This window comes from Tinamus guttatus, unplaced genomic scaffold, assembly GCF_059628265.1.
Source record: "Tinamus guttatus ecotype Peru unplaced genomic scaffold, ASM5962826v1 Tinamus_guttatus_pri_ptg000125l, whole genome shotgun sequence".
NCBI classification, from domain to species: Eukaryota; Metazoa; Chordata; class Aves; order Tinamiformes; family Tinamidae; genus Tinamus; species Tinamus guttatus.
In genome coordinates this window covers 1,352,136-1,378,287 of record NW_028288659.1, presented here as the reverse complement: position 1 = coordinate 1,378,287, position 26,152 = coordinate 1,352,136, and the positions used below count along the sequence as shown (strand labels likewise).

Here is a 26,152-nt window from a genome sequence, read left to right as displayed (position 1 = left end):
TGTTATATATCAAGACTTATGTCTTGGTTAAATTTCATTAGTCCATGCTTCAGATCTTAATGATTATGAGCAGGGATATCTGAGGGATGGCTACCATAAGGAGCTGCAATTCTCCCCAACTTATTCCACTTATTTTGTTTTTGCCTTGGGAAAAGGAGAAGGTTTCCCCAGCAAACATCTAAGGATGATTATTGGAGCTACAATTTCCTTGGAAAAAGTAATTTCGCAGACAAAAATCTAAAGATGCTTATTTTGACAGGAACAACATTTTCACATTTTCCTTGTGCTGTGTATACAAAAAAAGAAAAATGAATAGCACAGCTTTCAAAAGGCAACAAGGGGCTCTGGCACACAGAAAATATGGGAGCACCTTGCTGCTTTTGCCTTGGATTTCATCTGAACAACAGGATCAGGTAACCATATCTTGTTTATAAAGAGCAAATTTCAGCTGATAATATATGTGGCTTTGCAGATTTTTTCCTTTTCTAGTTATATAACTGGAAGGATGTTTTGCCTGTGCATTAAGCTAAGTAAAACCAGTTGTGCTAGTCTTTTCCTTCTTCAGTGCTGCTCCGTATAAATTACCCAAGTGAAACAAAAACAAATAAAGGACCACTTTTCCTCTACACTAATTAAAGATCAGCTAGCTTGTCAATTTACAAAACTTTTGGATCCCTTGGCTGGAGTTTCATGACACATTTTCATAAATCAAAACCAGATGACTGCTTTAAAAAGGCATCGATGTTTGGCAAAAATGTAGGAAATGCCAGCTACAAAAATAAAAGGATTAAGAGATCCACTCGGCAGCACTAAAAGTTCCCATTAACCACAAGTATGTGCTCTGCACACAGGGCAACCCTCTTAACTGCTCCTTTTTTTTTTTTTTTCTAAATGGCTTTTTTGTTTGTTTGTTTGTTTGTTTGACCCAATAACGATGTTTTTCTCCTGAAAGTAGGGGTAGAGGGAGAAAGATTATGGCATCTTTTTTTACCCAACAGACTGAATTATATTAAAATAAGCAGACCCAACAGTTTCTAAGAGGGCTCAGGCCTGCAAGATACCGAGGGCTCTGGCCAAGCACTTAAACACATACTTAAATTTTATGCATGCAAGTTGAGAATTAATTACTGGTTGAAGTGCTTTCCTGGAGCAAGGCCAGCATAATCAGCACTTTGCAGGATCGAGGCCATGGCCCATATAAATCTGATGTAATCTGGGAGAGCACAGAGCACTGGGAGACCAGTGCGATACACTAATTTACCATGAATTGGGTATCTGCAGCAGGAAGAGCTGGGTAATACAGGCCTTCACTATGAGAGAGAGAGAGGAACAAATTCACCTGACAGGAGGAGTCTGTGATCACTTACTCCCCATTTTTCCCCAAATTACTTTGCCTTACAATGTCCTCTCCTGATTCCCGCTGCCACTCATGCCCCCAGCTTTCCTCTCAGCTATCATGTTCCAGGAGCATGTAAGGAATGGCTCTTCCCACCAGGAGCATCTCTTCCTTAATTCTGCAAGGGACCCTCAGACTGAGAAACACCAGCTAGAGGTCTGTGCACGGCTGTTAGCACTGGAGCAAAGGATTGGAAGAGCAGCCTGGGAAGCAGTGTCCTTGTGCGCTTTTTCACTCTCAAGATGATTTGTCCTACTTTGTTAAGTTAGTCCTTACCGCAGGTAAGCCAGAAACACAGAACTCAGTAGGGGCCCCATAACTATTCTGATCATCTGATTTTGCTTTCCTGTCATCCAACTACACCTATCCGAAAGTAAACCTGCTTGACTCCTTCTGTTAAAAACAATTATTTAATTCAGATTATTTAATTCCTTTGGCATTTATTTACACCATGTGGATGACACCAAATTGGCAGGAGCAAGCGCTATGCTGAAGGCAGTGCTGCTATTCAGAAGGACCAGCACAGGCTGGAGAAACAGACTCAAAAGAAAACCACAAAGTTTGACCAAAGCAAAGGCAGGTCCTACGCCTGGGGTGGGATAACCCCCAGGACAGACTGGGGCTGGCTAGAAAGTAGCCAGATGGTTGAGGGAGGTGATCTCCCCTCTACTCAACACGTGGGAGACCACAACTGGAGAAACGTCTCACCTTGGGCTGCCCATTCTAGGAAAGCCACGGACATCCTGGAGGAAGCCCAGTGGAGGGCCGCCAAGAGGGACCACCGCCAAAACAGTCCGTCCTGTGACTAGAGGAGTTTGCTAAACTTGAATTAGATCACGCTAGCAAATGCGCTCAACACCTTGTGTGTTGCTCTACATTCACTACAAAGTCCTCTGATTAAACACAATATGTCAGTGAATACTTTTTCTAGACATTTCCCTTGAAGCAATGCAGTCTTAACATACTCAGTGCATGTAAGAGTTACGAGGTTTTCCTTCATAAGAACTGCTGTACTGAGTATTAAGAGTATTTTACATATGGATAGACACAGTGCAGCAAAGAATAAGTTCCCTCCCATCCTTTCTGCAATAGCAAGCTGAGATCCTAAATATTTACATCAAATGCTCATAATATTGTATTTCTTGTCTCTTTACAGAATATCCCACAGGCTATAAATTTATGTGAGGTATTCTGAATGATTCATATATATCTCAGTTTTTCAAGTTGTATCTATCTCGGCAAAACTAAATGTATATATGAGCTAAATATTTACATAATATGAAGCTTAAAAACAAAACTAAACAAAGCAGCATCGGATTACTTTGTGTCACTGATCACAGACTAAAAAAGGGGAGAAGGTGATTCTTCCATTGTAGATAGACCATTCATTCGGGTCTTTTTGTTTAAGAAATCTGCCTACGTTGTGTAATTATAAACTGTCCAGTATTTATGTAAGGCAAGAAAATCATGACATGCAACTTATTTTACAATATGTAAACAAAATCAGGGGCTTATTCTATCGTTATCATGCAGGGCTTCCTGACAACATTCATCTTCTGGCACCAAGCTATTTTCATTATGTGCAAACAGAAAATGAAAACATTTTTTTATCTAGGTCTTCCACAAGGATGGGGAAAAAAAAAAAAAAAAACCTAAAGATTCCACCCTGAGCTTTCCAAAACTTTCTTTCTTTCTTTCTTTTTTTTTTAATGCAAGCTTAAATCATAAGGAACAGCTGCTTGAAAAGACAGCCTATTTCCACAGAATAATGAGAGGCAGATTCCCACATGGGAAGAGCAAACCCATCCTTCCAAAATCCCTGAGTTTCCCTTTCTCAAACCTCATAGGTAGTGAAATTTAATATTTGCAATCAAATTTTCACACTAAAAACTGAAATAGATATGGAACTCTACAAAATAAGCGTCTGAATTCCCCATTCCAGACAGTTTCATTACATGTCCTCACATAAGTAATGTTGTTATTGCACATGCCTTAAGTACTGCAGAGCTGGCTCTCCCAATCTATTCCATGTATAGTCACTGAAACAACTGTAAAGAGGACAGAAAATGCTTTTAGGCCTTGACCTCTTATCCTTTCTAAGGCCATAATTTTAAAAACTGAAACACCCTTCACAATGCCTCATAGCACAGCCAGAAAGTAATATCAGCTTGTAATATTCTGCATACCTTCATTGTTTCTTAACTTATATGCATTTAGGGTCTGCAGAATACCAGCTGCCCTATATACACAGCATGGAACCAGTCTCTCCTTCCAGCAGATCACAGCTTTGGTGCATGCTCCACATTAGGTTGAATAAAAAGGTAATTTGGAGAGCTAGGTACAAAATGGACACAAAGTCACAGTCAGGGTGAGTTTGGAATCTCCATCTAGTTTCCATTTAGTCCTCTTGCGAGTCACCTAAAGCTGTAGCACGGCAGATGTTCCCTGTGAATTTGTCTTATGATCCAGGAAACGTGCAGGAAACCAGACCTGAGAGAAGGGCTAACGCTTAAGGGGAGACATCCCTGCAGGATGCGACCGCACAGCACTTGGTGTCCAGGTGTGCTAATCCCTCCACCAAGGACTCTGTGCAGTTTTGTAGGTTTTTTTCTAAAGGAGGGAGATGAAGACACCTGGTTTCCATTACAGTTAATACTATTAGTGTGTCCAGATGCAATAGGTTGCCTTTGAAGCCCCCAAAAGATTGAAATAATAGTATTGAGTGGGTGTAGAAAAAGCTGGGGGTGACACCTGAGTGCATTTGTTTAAGAGTGCAGCAGAAATGAGTATCGCACACCTTTACGTACAGCTCTACATGGCATTACAGAAGGATGAAGAGTGTACACAATCTGATGGGACACCCAGTATCTTAAATGTCACCTTAGGAAAAGCATGATGTTTTGCACACAGTATAAACAGCAGTTCTAGGGGAATTTCCCAGGTGCTTCTGGTGTGCTTTGCAGGCTCAACAAATCTGCCCATCTGCTGGGTTGCAAGAGCCCACCAGACTGAAGTGCTACCGACACAGGATGTCCTGCTGATCCTTCTGGATTCTGTCCTTAGTATTAATATGTTGTACCAAAAAAAAAATATATATATATATATATATGCAGAGAATAAAGCTAAGGCAAACGTGATGGATTAAAAGGACAATATATATGTTTAAACTACCTTGCCTTTCAGGATTAATTTCAGGCAATCCAACCTGATGAATAATACAAACACATTCCATCTCTCTTGTAATAAGTCTGTCTTTACCATTTTCCTTTTTCTGTATTTCCAGTAAAGCATTAGCCTATTTTTTATTTGAGGGTTACTCATCTGCCATATTTTAACTCAACAATCACAGTTACTTGTAATGTTATACATTAGCCAACAGGCTAGATAGACCTTCAGCAAACTGCTTAATGTCTTTCATATAAACTCACAATGAAAGTGACTTTTGAGAACCAGAGAGATCAAGTATGTTTTGATGAGATAGTGTCATGTTAGAACCAGCCCAACATTAAAGATAGACCTACCATAAAAGGTTTTCTAGAGAACTATTACAAGCAACATTCCTCTAAAAAATAGGTGCAGTCTATATCAGCAAAAATGTACTTTCACTGCTGCAGTCTACATTTTCTCTAGCAAAATAAGATGAATGGACAAAATCAGAGGTTGTTTTTACTTTTGCCTTTGCAGAAGACTAGTGCAGGAACAGAATTTTTTTTTTTTTGATTGCATCTCTAGGTCATATGACAAAGACTGTTACATATACCTGACTTCAGAAATAGTTACTCAAACTAATTTGCATGATTATGATTGTCTAATATTGTCCTTGTTACACAAAGGCAATCTAAATAATGATGAGTCAAATTATGAGCTGATTAATTCATGTTCTAACTGGGTAGAGTACCAACGCAGGGATGTAAGCCTACCTTCCTCTCAAGTCCATACCATCTCCTCTCCCACAGAGATGAACCATATCCTGCTCTGAGCATCTCAGATATAGGTGTTTATGCCTAAACTACACATCTGACCTTCCTTTTTCAGCTAATGATGAGAAACTGGAACATCAAGAGAGACTTTCCTTATTCATTAGGTCTGCAACAGACGATTCTCTTTGAATGGCATGAGTTGCTCTCCTCAAAAGGCTTCCCACTGAGGTGAGAATCTCAAGTGGCCGGTTTTGTTTTAGGTATCCCGGTTTTTGATGCCTATGTTGGAGCAGGTGAACTCCCTGAAGTTTAAGCACAATGGCAAGCAACACCTGAAATGACCTGGCAGACAGATGATGAGCATCCAAACTAAGCCTTGTTTCTGCACTGGCAGTCTTGGCTGCCAATAAGATCATTTCCTGATCAGCTGGGAAAAAACCCTTTCTTGGTGATCTGCATAGAGAGAACATGAATTCTGTGTTCAACTTACTTGAGCAGGTTGCCGAGATTGAACAGCGCACGGTTGTGCTGCGGGTTTAACTGGAGGGCCCGTCTATAATAGTCCTTTGCTTCCACCACGTCTTTGGTCAATGTCCCCAGGTTGTTGAGAGCACTTGCATGACGAGGATACAGCCTGCAAAAATGGAAATATCCAGTCATGGGCACTGCCAAACAAAGCTCACGTCGCTCAACCCTCCACCACTGCAGTTCTACACTCAATAAAGGGAAAGACACTCTTCCCCAGGCTTTCCACCAGACAACACTAGAGGTGGAAATGATCAGGGTTAGATTTAGCATCATAAAAGGATGAAAACTGAAGTTCATTATGACACCCATGAAATAAACACACTGTAGCAGCCCACGGAAATTACAGTCAAGTTGGGAGGCTATGTAAGCAGATATGTTCTGGTATGAAACAGTGCACAGTGGTTCTCCCTCTGAAGTCCTCCAGATGATCATTTTAATCATAATAGGGAGGAAGTTGTGAAGATGGTCAAGGCTTCAGTTTGAGAAGATCCAGTCTCAAAACCCGCTGCCTCTGTAGATTTTCTCTTTGGACCACAACAAATCATTTGACTTTTCTGTGCTTTAGGTCTCTATTTGTAAAATATCAATAACAGCTTTGTAATTCATTGGGAATTGATAGGGATAATGATGTTCAAAGTAGCTGGCTATGACAGCCCAAAGTACGGCTTGAAGAGAGGCAATTAACGTAGGCAGAAGAGATTAAGGCTCTACAGCTCAGTCTGACTCTTAAATTTAAGACCGCTCTTAATCTAAGTCTTCCCATGGGGATTTTACCTGCAGTTTTTCATTATGTCAGTTCAGCTCTGGGATCTTCTGTACTTAAGTACCATGAAAAAATCAGCATTTTAAACATCATTGCAACATTGGCCTCAGTCACATTACAGCTCCACAGCACATAAGTGATTCTGGCAGGGGTCTGATCTGGGGTGAGGATGGGAATGTGTATGTCCCCTGAGAGAAGGGGACATGCTCTGATAACGAACTTGGAGTGTTTTTACAAATAAATAAGAAAGGAGTCCCCAGATTTTTTCTCTGACCCACACCAAGCCTAGAAGACAAGTATTGGGCCACAGAATTGAGAAGAGGATGTTCAAAGAGGTGGCTTTTTTTAAAAAAAATGTAGCCTATTTTAACAAAAGATAAATGTAATGACCACCTTGCATAGTAACTAAAAATAATTAAAAAACAACCGCTACAATGCCAACAGCCCCCATGCAGAGCTAACATCCCCTTTGCAGAGGTAACACTTCTGCTGCAGGCACTCAGGGGCAGTGCAAGCTGCTGCCTTAAGCACTGGTGCTCTCCAGTCGCACAACTGTTCACCCAGCAGCATCTTCACTGCTCACTGGGTGGTCCCCAGACAGCAACACTTTTCATCCCTGAGGCTGCTCAGCGAGGCCTGACGAGGCCTTCCCACAGGAAGAGCAAGGGAAAGGACAAAATTTGCTTGGTCTTCGCTGAGTGGAATGTATCAGTATGTGGGACCTTGGCCAGGATGTTGACTGAAGAAGGTCCCATCAATCTTAGGGCAAATAACTGAGGGCTCAGCCTTTTTGGTATTTCTTCTGTTTAAAAGGTTTTGAAATTATATTTTTGAGCCTCTTTTTTCTTTTGGCTATGACAGAAGCATGTATTACTTTTTATCAGTACTTACATATAACAAAAAAAATCTAATAATCTGGAACAAAGGAGCGTGAGTTATGAATGGCCAGAAGTATTTCAGATAATTCTTGGGAAAGTCAAAAACAGATTAACATTTTACAGCCCTGAACCTGATATTTTTGCTCTTAAACTTTCAGAAATTAATTCTCCTCCTGGCTATTAGTTTTCCCGTGACATTTTAGGCACAGGGGATTTGCTTGAACTGTTTTGGAAAGGAATGAAAACTCAATTAAGATTACAAGAGAGAACTGATTTCACCTTTACAGTGCAGAATTCTGACCAGCAGTTCCATAAATACAGTACTGAGCCCAGTGCTAAAACCTCTTGACAGGAAATCATAGGATGCAAATACATCTCCCATGTATCCTTGTGTTTTAGATTTACTTATTATGTCTCATTGCCCTTTCCAAGAAACCTAAGCGAGAAACCAGAACCTCAGCTAGCACAAATTGTCAGCTTAAACCAGCTTAGCATCTGGCCTGAAGAATTTACGACATTTGCAGTTTTATACATCCAAACACATGTTAAGAGAAAATCCTAAACACTGAGATAAGACAGTGGCATTGGGCTTTTGAGCTGGGCTTCAGTTCCTTATGATCTTATTTGGAATATGACTTTCCTACGGCAGTAGGGGAAGGGCCATGTGAATGACTGCAGGCCAGCTCAGGGAATGGTTCCTTTTCTTACTTAATATGATCTTGACCAGGACTAGCGGCCTTACTCCATCTACCTTCTCTTCATGCATACCCACTGCAGTTGTTAGCAGCTTTCTGGGCATAAAAATGTAGTAGAACAAAGTCTCATGGCCAGATTTACAGAACATCATAAAACTAACCACAGATAACTAATTAAAGCAACGTTTACCAAAGAACTCTCAAAGCATTTCTAAAAAAAAAAAAAAAAAATGTAGATATACCAGTTGTAAATTCCTTTGCACCCTTTTTGCTGTATGTTGCAGTATGTCACAATTTCTAATTCCAACGAAAGGAAGCATGTGCATGTACTTTTACTGGGAGGTTTCTGCTGTTTTTCAAGACTCTTGGAATCCAACCCAAAAGGTTTCCCATTGCTACCTAGCTTACCTTGACTGTAGGCTCTCTGATGCAAAGGTTCCCTCTTCCCCTGTGTATTCATTTCTTGGAAAAGTCAAAAACAGATTACCTGGAAAGGATAGCTCTGGCTAACCTAGAGTCCCTTCCTGCCACAATAATAATACTACTCAGAACCCAGACCTTGTTTTACGAAAAGCTGAGACATTCTGAGATGAAAAAAATAAAAATAAAATAAAAAGTGGTTAAAAGGTATATATTGTTTTATAACTTTTCTTAAGAAGCAGTACTTTCCATGTGGACACATGCAGAGCTGCATTTTCCTTGCCACCACCATTGATAATGGTAACAGTCTGCAGGCAATATTCTTCTTGTCATGTATCTGATTAGGTAGAAATTCCTCTAGGCTTCACCTAATCAAATGCAAGTGTTGCATTATTTATGAAAGAAAGCTGAATTTCATTAAACCTCCACAAGAAGCAGTGTATTTACAAAATACATTTCTCCCCTATTTTAGAAATCAGAAGAATTTTCTTTAAGAATCTGCTTTCACAGGCGTCTACGAAAGTCCTGAAATGGCACAAATTAAGAAATAAAAAAAAAATCCAACCCTTAAAAGTATATTTAAATCAGGCTGGGCTTTCATTTCTAAAGCGAAGACAAGCGGGACGTTTCCTTGCTGCACAATGAATAATTCAAATGATTCCTTCAGCGCTGTTGCTGCGATTGTCAGAATAAATCTCAGCAGGTTTCCCTTTAACTACCACAGGTATACACTGCACAAAACCCCTCTTAGTAATTATGCCCACTTCTTTTAAGCTAGCAAAACTCTCCCTAACACCACTGAACAAAAGCCGTATTGACTTGCTCAGTCGAGAAATCTCCAGTTGCACAAGAAGACACGAGGCATAAAACACACACTCATCGAAATGCTGATGACCATTTACTGTCTCGTTTTAGCTTAATGCTCTTACTACCTGAAGCACTAATTTAGGGAAAAAAAAAAAAAAAGTTAAGGGGTTTGCTTGTTGGCAATATATCCATACTATGAGAAAAATCCTGAGAAAAGGAGGGAATTTGTTGTCATGGAAACAAGTTATAGCACCCCAAGCACTTTAATTCTTTTAATTCTGACATGGGGAAGCCACTTCAGCCACTGGCAAGCTCAGTTCACAGCCTTCAGGAGCAGCTCTTGATGCAGTGCCCGACGTGTTGAGGGGACAAACGCTACTGGTGCCACAACTCGCCCCTCGAGGCCGCGTCCCACGGGCGCCGCGCAGCCGCCCCGGCATCGAGGCCGCGTGGGAAGCGCCTGGAGCACCGCGATTCGGGGACGCTCGTGGCCTGCTACAGCCACACGGCCAAAGGGGTTTTGGCAAGGAAGGCCAGAGCCTGCTCTCTGATGTGGGACATGAGGGAAGAGCAGCTCCAGACATGGTTAACCCAAAGGCCACAGCATGGAAGGCAAAAGCTGCCCACGTCACCTCATACAACATCCCAAGAGACTCCAAGTGTACCCATTCTTGCTAGAGGGAAAAAGCAGCAGCTTACTCAACAGCAAAGATCTGGCATGCATGACTTTACAACTTCTTTCTTTTTTTTTTCCTTTTTTACCTTAATGCATTTTTGATTAAGGAATGCATTTAAACTTAGCACTCGCAAGGAACTTTTCACCTCCGAGGCAGCTGTGATTAATTATCACCGCTGGGTGTCTATGAGAAAACAGGCTGCGCAACCTCCTCGCTGGTAAAGGGAGAAGAGAGGCTGAAGAGGCCCACGATGGACCCCGTCTCCCCATTCCCCCCCACGATGGACCCCGTCTCCCCACTCCCCTATCCTGTGGGACACCTCCCTGCAGCAGCTCCTGATCCTCCCGGCGCTCGTGGGATCCCGCTGCAACGCCCGGGGCCTGCGAGGCACACACTGACTTCAGACGCCTTAAACGCGCCGTAAGAGTGAGGCCTTAATTACACGAGCCTAATTACTTGCTGGCGGGATGGCAATTTGTTTTTAAGACACGTTTTGCCCCGTGCCAACACATGCCGTAGTATTTTACTGGCATCGTTTTGCCAACAAAACGCTACAGGAACGCTACATGAATAATGCTTCATCTGTGCCAAATTTTCATACCAGCCCCGTTATATTTACTCCAGGACATCATTTCAATCCAATTTTCCGAATTTAATATTACATCATGCTGATTTTCACATGTTTACGTAAGCTCTCCATAAAGCTCTACGCGAGGCTGATATAAAACCTGACTTGACGCGTTTCTGGGAGCCGTCATTCCCCTGGGGAACACTCCTGTGCCCACAACGCCCAAACGCTGCTCTAGGTGATGTGGAGACCTGCTGGTCGTAGAGCCGGAGCCTTCCTCGGAAAGGCCTCTCTCCTGCTTGTGGCATCGCAACTCTCTCCCCGAAGGGAGAGACCATCCTGGGTCCTGCTCTACCCTAATACCAAAGGAAGCATCCACAGGGCACGAGCGGGAAGAAAAGGGGAGCTGCATATAATCTGTAAATTGAGAAAAGCCACACGAAATCTTTAAGCCTGGCATTTGTGAAAAAAGGCATATCCAGAAGCATGACGTTATAAAAACAAGCCTCTGGCATATTAAGCAATATTACAATTTATGAATTTTCATTAAATCTTCAAACTCGGGCTAGGTGAAAGCTGCGGATTTAAGAGTCGAAGAAAAAAAAAAGAAAAAGGATTTCATGTTTAACTATGTTAAAAGCTAAACATAAATAAAAAGCTAAAACCCCTCCTGCTGAACTCTCATATTGCAATGTTGAGGCAACGTGGGGTTATCAGAGCTGGGTTGCCTACTTACACTCTCACATAAAGAATTTATGTGGGATCTGTATAAACCCTGAAAATCCCCAAAATCACGTGGATCCAACAAAGGACTATTATGGCACAATATGCCTGACTTGCAGAGACAGAGACCAGCTCAGGCCTCTCTGTAGAGCCTAGAGGAACTAGAGGAATACAGCAGCACTCAGGAGTCTATGGGCCAAGTTTGGCAGCCAAACACGAGCTGAAGATATCTTGTCTAAGAAGATGGGACAAAATCATGCCCGTCCTCCCGCAGAGATCACAGGTCCAGCAGGAAGCCACAGCCAAGCCCCATGGGGCTTTGGTCACAGCCATCTCTGCGCTGATTGCCTCAGCTTCCTACATAAACCAGAGCAGCCTCATTCCAGCACTGCCCAAATTGCTCCAAGGCCCAATGCCAATGTCTGGAGACAAGCAGAATGCCTCAACTTCTTCCGCCAAGGGTTCACGGAAAGTCACAAGTTAACCCTCTCCTGAGAGAGATGCTCACTGGAAATCTTTTTTTTTTTTTTTTTCCCTGCCACCCCTTGGTAAGGATAGGAGAAGGCAAATCTCTGATTATTATTGTTTGACAACATTAATTAGTGGTACCTGGTCATGCCTTAAAGGGTAACAGAGCATTGGACTTAGTGCTCAAGCTGGTCCAAAATGAAAAGTAGGCTTGAACGTTGGCTAAATACACCCCAAGTTTCTATCTATGTAGCCCACGTGAAATCAAGACAGACCTCTCACCTGAAGAGAACAGGACCTTTGTGGCTTCATTAGGGAAACATCTTCTACTGCCCAGATTTTTAGCATCAATCCCCAGGAAGTAAGTATATTTATTTCACTGCAGACACATTGGGAACGATGACACAGTGTCTCAGGAAGATTAATAAGCAGTAATTCTTGCAGCTGTTGGGAATCCCCACCAAGAAGATGTGTTTGAAAACTTAACAAGATCCTAAAAGAGAGCGTAAAAGGACCTACTTCCAAGGTAGAAGCCTCAGTGTAGGAAGAGATCCTGCCTGTGAATACCGCTGTCCAGAGGAGAGCTATACAACAGTCCATCCCAGCAGGAATACGCATTTTCTATTACTGTTACATGACATATGCCCTGCTTTGGCACCAGGGCTCATGGCTCCACTTACACCAGTTTCATTTTAAGGAAAGAAAATCTTGGATCTTGACTGGTATTCGATCAATACAAAACAAAACGACTGAGCAAAGGTGGAATAGCAGGCAGGGATTTCTGTTTTGTAGAGCACAGTTTCAACAATAAATTACACAGGGTGAGGTAACTTGGCTGTTATCCCACGCACTGTGTTAGAGTCTGTTAAGTCTCTAATTCAAATTATTGGGCACCCTTTTCAACCACCTGATATTATTAAATCACTCAGTGATTTTATCTCACTTCAGGACAGCCACCGCACACATACACGAGAGAGCCAAATGCCCACTGTCAGAGCGTGGTTTAGAGGAACACAGTGGGAAGATGTTCCCAACAAACAAACTCTCTCGAGTTTGCAACATCCACTAACACGGGCTGTTGTGTTAGTCTCTCTGAGGACGCTTCATCAATGCCTAAGCAGAGGGACTGCTTCAAGAGCCCGACCTAAGCGACCCAAGCGCCATAAGGGCACTCAAGGCTTCGGGAGCAAACGCAGTGCTGGCAATCGCAGCAGAGCAGCAGCGCACATTTTTGACTCACTGTAAAAGCAGGCTAACAAACGGTGCTGGTATTTTAATTCTTTCCAGAAATAAATCACAGATGGTATTCAAGGCCACCTGCAGTCCACGCTGAGAGGCATTTTCAAGGCACACACAGAGACACACACGCACACACAAAGGGCTATACGAACACAATTTTTTTTACTGCATGGAGAGTGCAATTTAACCAAATTTAAACAACCCCAGATACTGTTGATTTAAGATATATAAAAACCCAGTGGGTAGGTGTGTGGGAAAACTTAGCGAGAAACCTGAGCCTCCCTTATAGGCATTAGGGTTATATTTCTAAGTGCAGTGGGGGAGAAAGAGCTGCCTAGCTTGCTACTTTTCTACCCATTGCACTGATGTTATGAACCACTATTTTTTCAGTGAGAGATATGGATATGGTACTCGCTGTACTTGCTCCTTCTTCAGCTCTTATCTGGCCTGTGTTTGAGTCCTGTGTATACATACACAAAATCTTGTGACACTTTTTGATGTCACAAGCCGGTATTTCCCATTTCCATGCAGCCAGCAGTGCCTGAGCCAGGCGGGAGCCACAAGGAAAGCCAGTCCAAGGGCTCCCATGTGCAGCCCTGAGGTTTCCTTCACCCTCAGATACCATAAGGGAGGATGGAAGTTTTGCACAGACCCGCTAACGGGCAAGCTGATCCCTTCCCTGTTCTGCTGGGTTAGCAGAGTTTGGCAGGGAAAGCCCAAAGCAGCTACGTGACTGTGAACATACAGATGCGCACATACACACGCACTTCAAATGCAGAAGGATGCATTTACGTTCACAAACTCACAGTACTACATATCGCAGGTACTTCTGCAGTACTCTACACACTATCAAATCCTACATTGGTGGTCAAAGCCAGATCCCACCCTTGTGAACTGACACTGCCTTTGGAAGGGCAGCACTCCAGGGAGCAGCTCCAGCTCCAGCCCCGGCCCGAGGTGTTCCCTCCCTCCTGGACCAGTTTGCTGCTTTCGTTCTTTCCAGCACTTTCCTTTTTAAAGCTCCCCCAATCCCAGGCCATTTTTGAGAGCTGATAACTAGAAAGGAAAAAAAAAAAAAGACAGTTATAAAGAAGTAATTCAGTTATGACAAAACCATTCTGGATCATTTGATGGTTATAATAATATCTGCCTTCACCCAGATAACTTTCTCCTCCACTACCAGCTTACAGACTACATTCTACTGATGCTTTTTAATTAAGAGTCAAGCTGTCAATCTATATATTTTTATGTCTAAAAATGCAAACATGAAATTTTAACTACTGATCTTTTTGCACGGCAGAGAAATGCGGCTTGGATGGCACAGGATTATATTTATTCACCCAATTCCATCAAGAAATCTAGCAACTTCCTTCAGACCCACCTTCTGTTTGCTCCCATTGATCTGAGATTCCTGGGAAGCATGATCCTGGCAACAAAAATGGCATGTCTAAGACCTGTTTTCTGCAGTGCCAGCCACGGAAATACAGAAAGTAGGATGCAGGCATTTCGGGAATTAAAATTTGAATGAGTTCATCTGTAGCAGGGAAAGTGATATTTTTCCTTTCATTGCTGGAAGTGTTATTAAAGAGAGAACCATTTGTTGGTCAAATGGTTTTTAAGGCTCTGCTGTTTTCTCTCTCTGCATGTCAGCTTATATACATTCCTCAGCAGCAAAAAAACAGGCTCAACAGCAAAATCGAATATAAGAGCTAAGGGGACGTGGCGGAGGAAAAAACAATAACACAAAAGCTTTGCAGCTATCCCTACTACCAACAAGGTCTTCATTAGCACATCATAGATATTCTTCATATTTGTGCAAGGTTGTATGATCTCATATTCTTACTCACAAACATGAGGGTGCTGAAATAAGCTTTATTTCAGATAAAACTAGCAATATTTGATCTCAAGCAACAGGAGGTTCTCTGAAGTCCCTAGCAACTGCAGCAACTTTGCAGCAGGAGCAGCAAGAACTTTAAGGCAAGGTTTCAGAGTAGTCATGGTCAAATCAGATCTCAGAGTACTTGTTGCCTTTATTTTTTGCAAATATATATGTATGTGTCTTTCAGGGTCACTGCTATATGTTAGACAAACCACCTAGGCAGTCTAATCCAGCAGTGTGTTTTTATTCTTTTGCTGATAGTAAGCTAAAAGGTTTACAAACCATCAGTACAATTCCAGAATGCCAGCTGTTCATAAACCTGGTTTATGGATAACTCATTTTGCATCTCCAGGGGGCTGTGATTCCATTTTTTTTATGAACCTGACATACAGAATACAGAAGAGGCTTGTTCCCATATATATACACACAGAGAACTTTCTTTTCTATTCATTCCTCCCCCTTCCAACCGAAATGATGACGTTCTCTCTTTTTCATTCCATTTCATTTTTCATTTCCCCACTCTTAGAAAACATAATTAGATTACACTCTAATTATCCAAACCTGGCTAAGTCAGGATGTTGCCGTCTGCTGGGGTAAGTAATGAATTTTCCAAAGGGCCACCTGAAATTATTCTCAAACACCAGCAACGTATCAACGGTGGTGCACGAGATCAATTGCTGAGTTCCCCATGGAAACCTGCCCTGCAGTTATACTTTCAGAAGAAACATATTCCTCTCCTCCACCATTTATCTGCCGTGACGTTAATGGAGATACACCAACACAGGCCATATTGCCTGCAAAATGCAGGCAATGGGAACAAGTGATTAAATCATTGAGGATCAGGCTTCCTGGGATCTAGTCTCAAATGCTGTTATTTCACTGTGTAAGCTACGCGTGCTTCAACGTCTTTTCACAGAACTGCAGCTTTAGTATCACCTGCCTGCTTCCCTGGAGCAAGAGGTTGCTTAACTACACGGCCACATGGCAACTGACACTTTTGGCAGACGAGCGGCAAGTGGAAATGCGTTATTATGTTGGTGGAACGGTAATTGCAAGCAGTTAAAACCGCCAAGTATGTACTGACAAGATCGCTTCTGTTTAGCAAACAGGTAAACTCATTCATCAGAGGTCTAGCAGACCCACGTTACAATTTGGCACAAGCTTCAGAGGCAAGCTGAAATGATTAACGAGCCATCAGCCGCGCGCCTCAGACCGAGCAGGTACTGGGCAAGGGGCTCTCCCTCTCCTACCTCCCAGTGGCTCACGGGGGGCTGTGGCAGCAGCCCACTGCTTTATCGACTCCCTGTCATTATTAATTCCTTATAGATCTGCCCTCCTGCTCCTTAACGTGCACTAGGCAGATGCAGCATTTTGGTCCCCCCTACTTCTCACGGTGCTGCCGCCTGGCTGCTGCCCCTCTGGATTAACTCACACGGCCCGCGGTGCGGGGAGCGCTGATCTACCAAGGCAGCCTGTGCCTGGCGGTGCCACCCCGGGGCAATGTCAGGGGGCTTCTTCCTTTTGCACCTGAGCTGCTGATGGTCTCCTCAGCAATGGAAACCCGTGGAGAGAGTGGTCCTTCAGCTTCCCTGTCGTTCTTGTGTGTGCACGTCAGTCCGGTGGCCAAAAATATCCCAAAGGGATTTCGATGATACAGGGTATTACAGCCACTACTTCCTTCCTTCCAATCACAGTCTAATTAGTCTTCAATCTCCAGTCTTCAATCAGAGCAGCAACTGAAAAGCTCAAATCTGTGACTCTCTGCGAACAGTCTGGGTGTAAAATTGTTTTTTGTCTGCAGTATCAGCCAAGGGTCTTGTACGTTGCCTAACCCACATCCATCACCTCCTCCTTTGCTTCATAGCCAGCATGTATAGGCACCTAATGCACGTTTTAAGGCCTAGGTACGAAACCCAGACATTTCAGAAGGCCAATGCCTGGGGGAAATGTCTGGCATGCATTTCTCAACAGGAACCTGTGGGGCACTTTCTACCTGCTACTTATTACTTGCTATATGGGCTCCAGCAGCCTGTGATCGGGATGCAAAGAAAGGGTAAAAATGGGGAAAGCACAGCCCAGAGATGAGGTGGTGGGACCAGGTAACACTGGTTTCCAGTGCCAGAGCCAGAGGCTTGCTCTATGGAAGAGCCATGTAATCCTGGAATGACTGAAGCAACTGCAAAACGGCCCAGTGCCACGGGAACATGGACCACCTGGAAGCACTCAGTTCTGGGCGACTCAAAGCCCTGACTTGACTTTGGATGCTCTATAAACAGTATCGCAGGCACAAACTGTGTAACCTAGCAAGTTTCAGAAATGTTTGCAATCAGCTCTCAAAACGGAGGCATTCATAACTGAAACACTGCAGAGCAGAAGACAGCACTACCGCTATAGTAAAAGGGGGATGCTGAGTTAGAGAAGAGCAAATCTTTTGCTAGCGAATCCCCTTTGCACCGGGAGAGGCTCTGCCAGTAGGAGTAGAAAGCTGATAAAATACTCCATGTACTAACAAGTTCACTATAAGGCTTGGATAAAATTCGCTTTTCTTTCAACTTGCGGTGACCTTTTCTGGTAAACTGGGGAAGGTTCGGAGCAGAGTTACAGGAGGGATTAGAGGACTGCAAAAACTTGGATAACACTGAAAATGCCAGCAACTTTCTGTGTCAAACAGCAGGCTAAGAGAGGGCCTGATCACTGTGTGGAAAATGGTTTTGAAAATGCGCTCATCATTGTGGCATTTAAAGGTATAAACAAACTGACTGGAAGTTGATGCTGAACAAAATCAGACTAAAAATAAAGGACATTCTCAAGAGCCAGGGTAATTAACCTTTAGGACAGTTTACTGATGGTTGTGCTGTTTTTCCATTCCTGGAAACATTAACAAATTGGATGGAAGTTTTCCTAAATCATTTCCTAAATGTACATTTAGGAAAGAGAAAACAGAACAGGATGCTGCTCAAAAAAGCTAAAAAGCACTTTGACCCATTTCACTCTCCTCCCAGCTTACCTGCGTGACTAAGGAGCCCCTCGAGAGCCAAGGGCATAATCCTGTCAGTTGGCCAGAGGACCAAACATGGATATAATTTCTGAAGTTTCCTCCTAGGTACGTCAGGAAGGAATATTTCCAACTGGTATTTGCTGCACCATTTTGTTCCAAACTCTGGCCTAGCTGTCAGAGCCACTTTTTGCTTTTTCTGTCCTTTCCACATCTGCTTTTCTTTTCCTGATATTCTGTGTCCCCTTCACTCCTGCTTTCTCGCGCTGGCCCCACGCCGCTGCTCTCTTTTCTTGCGCTCCTTCACCTGAAGGGCTCATCCCTTCTCCCAGCTCCACGGGACCGATACGGAGCGATAACGCAGCAGGACGGCGGCTGCGGGGGAACCGCGGGGGCCCAGCTCACCGCGAGCTGCCTCTCCCGCCAGCAGGGCTGGGAACACACCGAGCTAAGGAGGAGAGGGCATCTTGCAGGTTCACAACCCCCAGCTCCTCCTCTCTGCCCCAGAAGCACAACAGAAAAGCTTGGTCCCTACCTACAGCTATCATGGAACAGCACACTCTGTCATACGTGACACTTGGGCCAGGAGATGCTGCACATCAGGGCCTGATCTTAGCCCCAAGTTTACCACGTAGCCTTGAGCCCTTCCCCTTTCTGCTTCCATTTCCTCTGTTACAGAACTACAGCAATGATATATATTCAGCTCCTACACAGGAGCATTTTCGGGATCAATTACTTAGCGTTCATGCAAAGCTCTGTGGACAGCAGCCTCAATACAAGTAGTAAGTACTATTATTATTACTCTGCTTTAGATGGTTACAGCATTGGCATTTTCCAGGCATGCACCATTAACAACTTACCAAGATAAATGGCCCAGGAACCCGAAAATACATTTACGACAACTACCTGCTGCTTACCAGCATTCATTCAGCCAAATAAACGACCCTTCATTTCTCAGTGCATAGCTACAGTAACGCTTCTATCTCATATATTCAAGTGTGCACACAAGCACATGCACACACACAGAGCTGGAGGGAAGCCAGGCTACCTCATTTAATGACATACGAGCCAAACAACATTCCCAGCCTCCAAAACCTGCGCTGGGAGCAAGGGAGCGAGGAGCACGCAAGTCGCCGTGTGCCGTGCCAGGAGGAGCTGCATAAATCACAGGCTGGAAAGCGCAGCTGGAGAACGACCAGGCCTTCAGAGAACTTACTTGAGAGCAGTTTTGTAGTGGTAGATCGCTTCAACGTTACGTCCCTGGTCCTTCAGAAAATTGGCATAGTTGTAGTGCACCTTGGCGTTATGGGGTAGAGTCTTCACTCCTGAGCTGCAAATGGGAACAGAAGCAGGAATAGGTCAGCCAGGCAGGTTACCCCCTCCTCCCTGAGATCTTTCTTCTTCTGGTCATTGGATCTCTCCAAAGAAAAATTTGCTGCTCATTAGCTGTCGTTCACTCATGCTAACAGAACTAATGTTACAAAGCCCAGCTTGCCCCACGCGTGCCAGCTGTGCAATGCACTGGCTATCCTTGTGCTCCCAGCGGGACACAAACACGGGGCGGCAGCTCACCTCCGCTCTCACCACCACAGACCCTCTGCTCCCCTCCTGTGACCAGATGTGACCAAAGTCTGGATGATTAAACTGCAAGGCCCTAAAAAGCCTCCTACCTAGAAGGCGAGCATGTACAGCTTTCAAAAATGTAGTCATAACAAGCTCCCTTATCTCTGCCTCTGCTGGAACTGGAGCATCATGAAGTTCTTCAGGAAAATCTTGGGGAGAAGGTATCTTTTCCATGTGTGTCAGGCACTAGAGGGGATGCATAGCTTACTCTGACCCCTGAGTGAGTGCTTCTGCCCCGCACTGAGCAGAGTACACCCAGGAGGTTCTTCAGGGTCTCTGGTCCCAGTTTACCCTAAGTTACAAGTCATATGCTCTCACATTACAAAATATGACTGTGGCCATGTTGCTATACGACCACTCCATCCCTCTTCTTGCCCTTCTAGCCATGTAGACTGAGCTGGGTATTTGAAATTAATGAGGGCATAAAATAATTTGAAAAAAAAAAAAAGGAGGAAGAAGAACTAGCAAATGCTTGATAACTTAATTGAGAGCACAGAAAGCAGGCTATGCCTTGCAAAGCTAGAGAAAATTCTGTTCTGCAGCTAGAGACAGACAAAAAATCTCAGGAGCACATACACCATGGAAACATTTCCTCTGCAAGAACCCCAGGAGGCTGCTGCTCCATTTAACGGGGGAATACTTTCCAGCATATAAACAGGGACTCTCCAGGGTAATAGGAAATATGTCTGCATGAGCTTGTTTCTGCAAATCCAGAGGAAGCCCCATGGCTTGTTCCCAGGGCACGGGCAGGTTCCTGCTAGCGGCTGCCTTCTTTCCTCCAAGCCCGTTGCCTCAGCTAGGAACTGCAGGCACCAGGAAATTCTCCTGTTTTTTGCCTTGCCTTGTTTACCTCTGCTACTAAGCTTTGGTGGGCAATGAAGAAGGTAACCGAGAAGGGTCACCCAGAGCCTTTGTGGAGCAACGTGGACCGCAAAGGGGCTGGCAAGGGAGAGGAGCATGGCCACGGCTGCTGAAAACCTTTTTCAGGGATTTCATTGGAAAAAAAAGAAAGGAGGGGGTGTGGAGAGAGCCATGGCATCTGCCTGGTTATGTGCAGCCAGCAGGATCGAGCGTCGCTCACGGCTGCTTGCAGGAGGCTGCCCACGGCCACCGCCGGCCCACGCAGGTTAGGAATATACCTTGCACTTGGCCTCCTAATCACCAGGTATTTCTAAGTTGCTTACTGGGAGCACTGCAGGAACAAGACATTTTGTGACTAATCGCTGAATTAAATCACTTAATTGATGCTATTCTTAAGAGAATGATTTTCTCTATTAGTTTTCACAAAGATATACGGCACCAGCAGCAAGTAATGTGTGACTGCTACGGCTGTGTTAATTTCCACTGGCCTTGGGAGCTATTAACTACACACTTGCAAGCTCTGGGCATTACTGGAATATTAATTCTTGTACAGAAAGGCTTTCATTACAGCAGCGTGTTATAGGCACAGACACAGCCTCAGAGCTGCTGCTCTCTCAGAGCCATGTGCAACGAGCTGTCGGCTCTGTTGTAGCCCCTGCTGAAACAGAGCAAACGGAGTTAATGGTGAGCAGCACTACACACGCACAAGCATGACAATCCCAATGAGACTCAGCGTTAACAGGAAGACGCATATTTTTAAATATTTTAATTTTTGACAGTACCCCTTTAAGTAGAACGTTATTAATCCCGCCAGTCCCGTTTATTAAAAATGTGCTAATAAAGATTCTTCTTTCATTCTGTGTGCTTTTGTGGCAGTGGACAGCGGCACTGGAAAGACAGAAATTGCTTCAGTTTGGGGCTTTTACATGCTCTCTCTCCTGCTCCACTCCAGTCACATTCCCTGACCTATTTATTCTTCTCATGGGGGATTTGTGTCTGACTTTGCAAATACACACATTAATGCCTGATGTAAACTGCTTGGAGTATCTGCACTAGCAGCTGTAACAGCACACACAGCACTGGATTTTTAGGAGGGTTTAGGTAAACACTTCAGCTAATTGATTCTTGACCAGCTGAGCACACTGCTAGCTCATGGCCAGGGCAAGCAAAAATATCCATAAGGAAAGCCAAGCGGGAAAGGGTGGAGCGCCAATAACAATGCAGAACACAATGGCTTTCCATTCCTGCTTCCCGCAAGCCCCTAGCCTCTCAAAACCTCCGTCTGTTTTTCCAACAGGCTTTTCCAAGCCCTCCCGTTTCCCCCCTGCCCAGCCCGGCACACACGTGCCCTTCCGCAACGCCGCGGCGCCGAGCTCGCTCCAGCTGAGGACGCACGTCACTTCTCAGGAGCGTTTCCTTCCCTCTGGACTCCGATGACAGCACTCAGAGACAGAAATGAAAAGTAAATGCCAACCATTTTACGTAACACTTCCTCTCCATGGAAAAGCAAAAGCCTAGCAGTCATTATGCAGAGAAGTAAAATACCACTGGCACTTCCAACCTCAAATGTCATCATTACTCAAATCCACTTAAGACGGGAAAAATCTCCAGGCATCCTCTCTGCTATGTCCCTACGCACAGGTTCTGCTCTGTGAAGGGATTGGTGTGGGGCAGAGAGGTTGTTGATTTTTGGTGATTTCTGTATGAAAGAAAGCTCAGTTTACAAGGAAATGAGGCCACTCCTGCCTCAATATGAGCCCTGGGAGACTGATGGGATCTCCTCAGCTTTGGGAATCATTAGTTCCAATAACGGTTCTCTACAGCAAATTATTCTCTCAATGACACAAACAACTGCTTTCCTTGGCCTCCTACCCTTGTACTGACTTTCCAAGATATCAGTGTTGGAACTTATTAAACTATTCTATAGAAGATGCCCAAAATGTAATAAGTCAAGCTCTTCTCTGCTGAGTTGGCTTTCAGAATTAACAAGGGAACACAGAAAGTAGGTGCCGTCTTTGCAGGGTATTTTTTTCCTGTTTTTCCTTTTTTTTTTTTTTTTTTTTTTTTGCAGATTACTAAAGTCTGCAAGCCTGGCTTGGGGAGGAAGTCTACTAAGAGAGCGCCACAATCACCCAGTTCCTTTGCAGGTTACAACTCTGCTTTCAGCTACTGTCACAAATGTGGGCAGTACTCAGACACCCTGTCGGAGCAGGACCAAATGTGGCAGCTCCACAGCCCTTGGAAAGGGCAGGACATGGGATACAGCGCTGAGCCCGCAGCCCTCTCTCTGGTTCCCCTGCTCAAGCCCCTGCTTTGAGATTTTAACACTGATTATGGTGGGGCCTAACCTCCTGGCTTGTGTATTCGCTGTGCAGGACAGTTCCTTAAATACTCCACAATAAATTTGTAACTGCCAACATGCTGAGTATGGAAACGTCTCCTGGAGCAGCGTGGGAAAACCGTGTGTGACAGAGCAGGTCTCAGCCACGGGCAGGGGAGTCTAGAGAGATCAACACCGAAAAAAAATACATGCAAGGAAATACAGGAATGAAATGTAGCTGATAAGGAAATAAACTGAGAGGGGGAGGACAAAAGCATTAGTTAAAACAGCAACCGGGGAGAGAAAGAAGGAAGAACTAACATTTTCCTAATACACACTTAAAAAAAAAAAAAAGTAAACACATGGAGACTACCAAGTAGGTTGATTTATGTCTCCTTTCCCCCTTACAGATTTGTTCTGGGTTTCCTTATTATTTCCTCCCATATTTCTTTGCCATTTCTTATCTCCTCCTCCTGCTCCGTCCCTTCTAATTCATAGCTTCTCCATCCACTTCTCCCCACTTTCCTCCTCTCCACAGCATCCTATGTAGATCCTCCTACTCCTGCCCGGAGAGGAAATCTCCCACTCCTGGCACTGCGTTACCTTCTTGCTCTACCTGTCTCCTTTTGCGTTTCCCAACCACCACCAAGAACAGCCCAACCACATTAAAGACTCACACTAGATGCATACTGCCCACCAAAGAAAATTTTAGAAGGACAGCAAGAAGGACAAAGTGTTTTAAAAGCACGGTAAAGGAGGTGAAGGGAAATGAAGAACGCTGTTTAAAAAGGGAAAGTCACAGCTAAGGAAGGAAAGCAGAAACGAACATAATCTTTGGCAAGTTAAACATAAACCTTAATCAGGCAGAGCAAAGGAGATTTGAGGAACGACTCGCTGAAGACAAAGCTAATAATAAAATACATCAGACAGAGGAAACCTGCCAAAGATCCCCTAAGGCCAATAAACGAAGGAGGTCTAAAAGAAGTGCTTAAAGAAAAAAAGGCCACCGCAGAAAAGCTAAATTATTTGTCAGACTATGTGTACCAGAGGGGTGCTCACTGCAGAAGAACTGAAGGATACACCCACCCTGGAGCCTCTCTTTCAAAAAGGATTCCAGGGTAATGAAGGCTGGCCCACGAAATTCAATTCTGATACATCCGTGTATCAGTGAAAATGTGCACTCTACATCTGCAGAGGGAATGATGTCTGCAAACCAGACATTTCCACTGAAGATAAACATATTGGAATTATTGTCGAAAGCTCTGTGAAAACACTGCTCAGTGCTCAGAGTGGTCAGAATAGGCAAGTGGGAGGTTCAGAATTACTAGGAAAAGAGTAGAAGGCAAAACAGACAACACTTTTCTGCGGAAATCTCTTGAAATGTGCATGTGATTCTGGTCCCCTTTACCAAAAGGACAGATCAAAGTTTGAGAGGGTACAGACAAGAGTGACAAAAAAAAAAAAAAAAAAAAAAGGACCACGAATGCAAAACAATCTGGAGATTCAAACTGGCAAAGAAGAGGCAGCTCTGGGCAAGGGCTTGGGGGAGAGTCTGGAGTACAAAAGCCCAACAGGGACAGGAAACGTGACAAGCTGATGGCCATTCCCTGGCCAGTCAAACCACCAAAGGGAATGGCAAATCCCAGGAGCCGGGGATGCTAAACAAGCTCACGAGGCAGAGGGCTCACAACATGCAAAGAAAGGGAAGTCTTATTTTGCCTGCTCTGTAATTTAATGGCGGAATGCAGAGCGCAGGATGCCAAAACTAAAAATAGACTGAAAAAAGGTAGTCAGAGACAGCAATGGAAGGGAAGTCCACCCGTGGTTGATAAATCCAAAATAAATAAGCAAATAAATAGCAAGTAACTCCAGATTAAACTACAGGTTAGAGGACAGGAGGGTCACATCCCTACTTGCCCTGTTCTTGTGTGACTTCTCTTGGCATCTGCTGCTCGTCACTCTCGGGAGCGACGCAGGAGCTCACCCACCTTCTCACATTCTTCTCAAAAAGTCAGAGCAAATCCCTGTGCCCCAGGAGGCCCCCACATCTCCCCGGCCTCCCTGCTCATGGCAGCAGGGCCAGACGGGGCCAGAGGGAGCCGCAGCCACCTGCGGCGGGACGGGGGCTGCGAGCAGGAAGGTTTCGCTCTCCGGCCTCACGTTCATCTGCTTCGCAGATGTCCAACCAACGTGGAACAGAGGCAGGATGGAAACAAGGCTGGTCACATCCAGCTCCAGTGACTTTTTGACCCGTGACAGGCCCTGCTGTAGCCGCTGTCACCCCAGGAGTGCTCCTCAGCAGCCGCAGCTCCTTCCATCTGCTCCACTTCAGCTTCACCTTCATGCAGGTGACCAGAGCCCCACGCAATGCAGCACCAGGGGATGCTGCAACGGGGCGTGTGGAACTGCCATCCTCCCACCCCGCTTCCTAAAGAGCTTTCCAGCTTGGAAGGCCATCCTGCTTTCTCCTGAATGGCTCCTTTCCAGCTCTTTTCTTCAAAGCGAGCACAGGGCAAGCCAGGAGCAGCAGCCACCATGGCTGCCACGGGTTAAAGAGCAAACACCGCTGCAGCGGGCAGGCAGTGAATCACGCCAGACGCAAGAAACCCTTTTTCCAGGTTTTCCAAACAAATCCCACTACCAGAGCTCCAGCCACTTCAACAGCACATCCCAAAGACTGAAGGTGCCTATGAAAAGTAATTTCATACTCTTTAGTGCCGAGTAAATTAAACTTTGCTCTGGCCAATAGCTTAGAAAATAAGAGCTGAGCAACCGGTGTGCGATCACCTGTGTTGCTGCAATCACCTCACAACTAGACAACTGCTGAAAGCAGCTGGAGGCAAATGCAATGTGCTTGCTAGCAAAACAGAAAGCGAAACGATCTGCGTCAATGCAAAAATATATAAATGAGCTTGCAAAGAGAGCTGTTTGGCAAAGAGTAATCAAATAAAATGAAATATGGCACATTAAGTTGGGCACCTCATGGCATTTCATTTTTGCCATTAAGAGCATCGCTAAGGAAAATTCAATATGCTCCATGGTGTTACTACAGTGTTCTGCAGAGCTGCAGTGAAACTCTGCTGCGTCTTTAATATGGGGAAAGCGTTACATTATTGGTGAATCGACAGGGCTGAAGTTACTTAAAAACAGAGCGTCTTAAAAATGCTATAGCCAGAATCAAGGCACATAAAGTGCTATTCCAGGTTTTGCACAATTGCTTCAGAAGGCAGAAAGTAGGTGTTATTTCTTAATAATCCAAATGCTAATCACAACAACACGTTAACAGCAGGATTACTCCTATTGCTAACGTAAAGTATTTATTCCGCATAACAAACCAGTGCAGCTTATTTTAAACAAGAGAAAAAATGAGAGCGGTCACTGTGGTCACTCAT

At 44.4% G+C, this 26,152-nt stretch overlaps 1 protein-coding gene across 1 annotated transcript in view; it reads right to left on the bottom strand.

The window, feature by feature from the left end:
- Positions 1–26,152, bottom strand: part of TMTC1 (transmembrane O-mannosyltransferase targeting cadherins 1) — a 130,628-nt gene that overhangs the window by 12,147 nt on the left and 92,329 nt on the right. Inside the window, exons 11-12 of the mRNA XM_088521558.1 lie at positions 19,173–19,286; positions 5,807–5,950 (exon numbers count right to left, since the gene is read on the bottom strand). Of these exons, the coding sequence (XP_088377684.1) occupies positions 5,807–5,950; positions 19,173–19,286 (258 nt within the window). The remainder of the gene's footprint in view (positions 1–5,806; positions 5,951–19,172; positions 19,287–26,152) is intronic.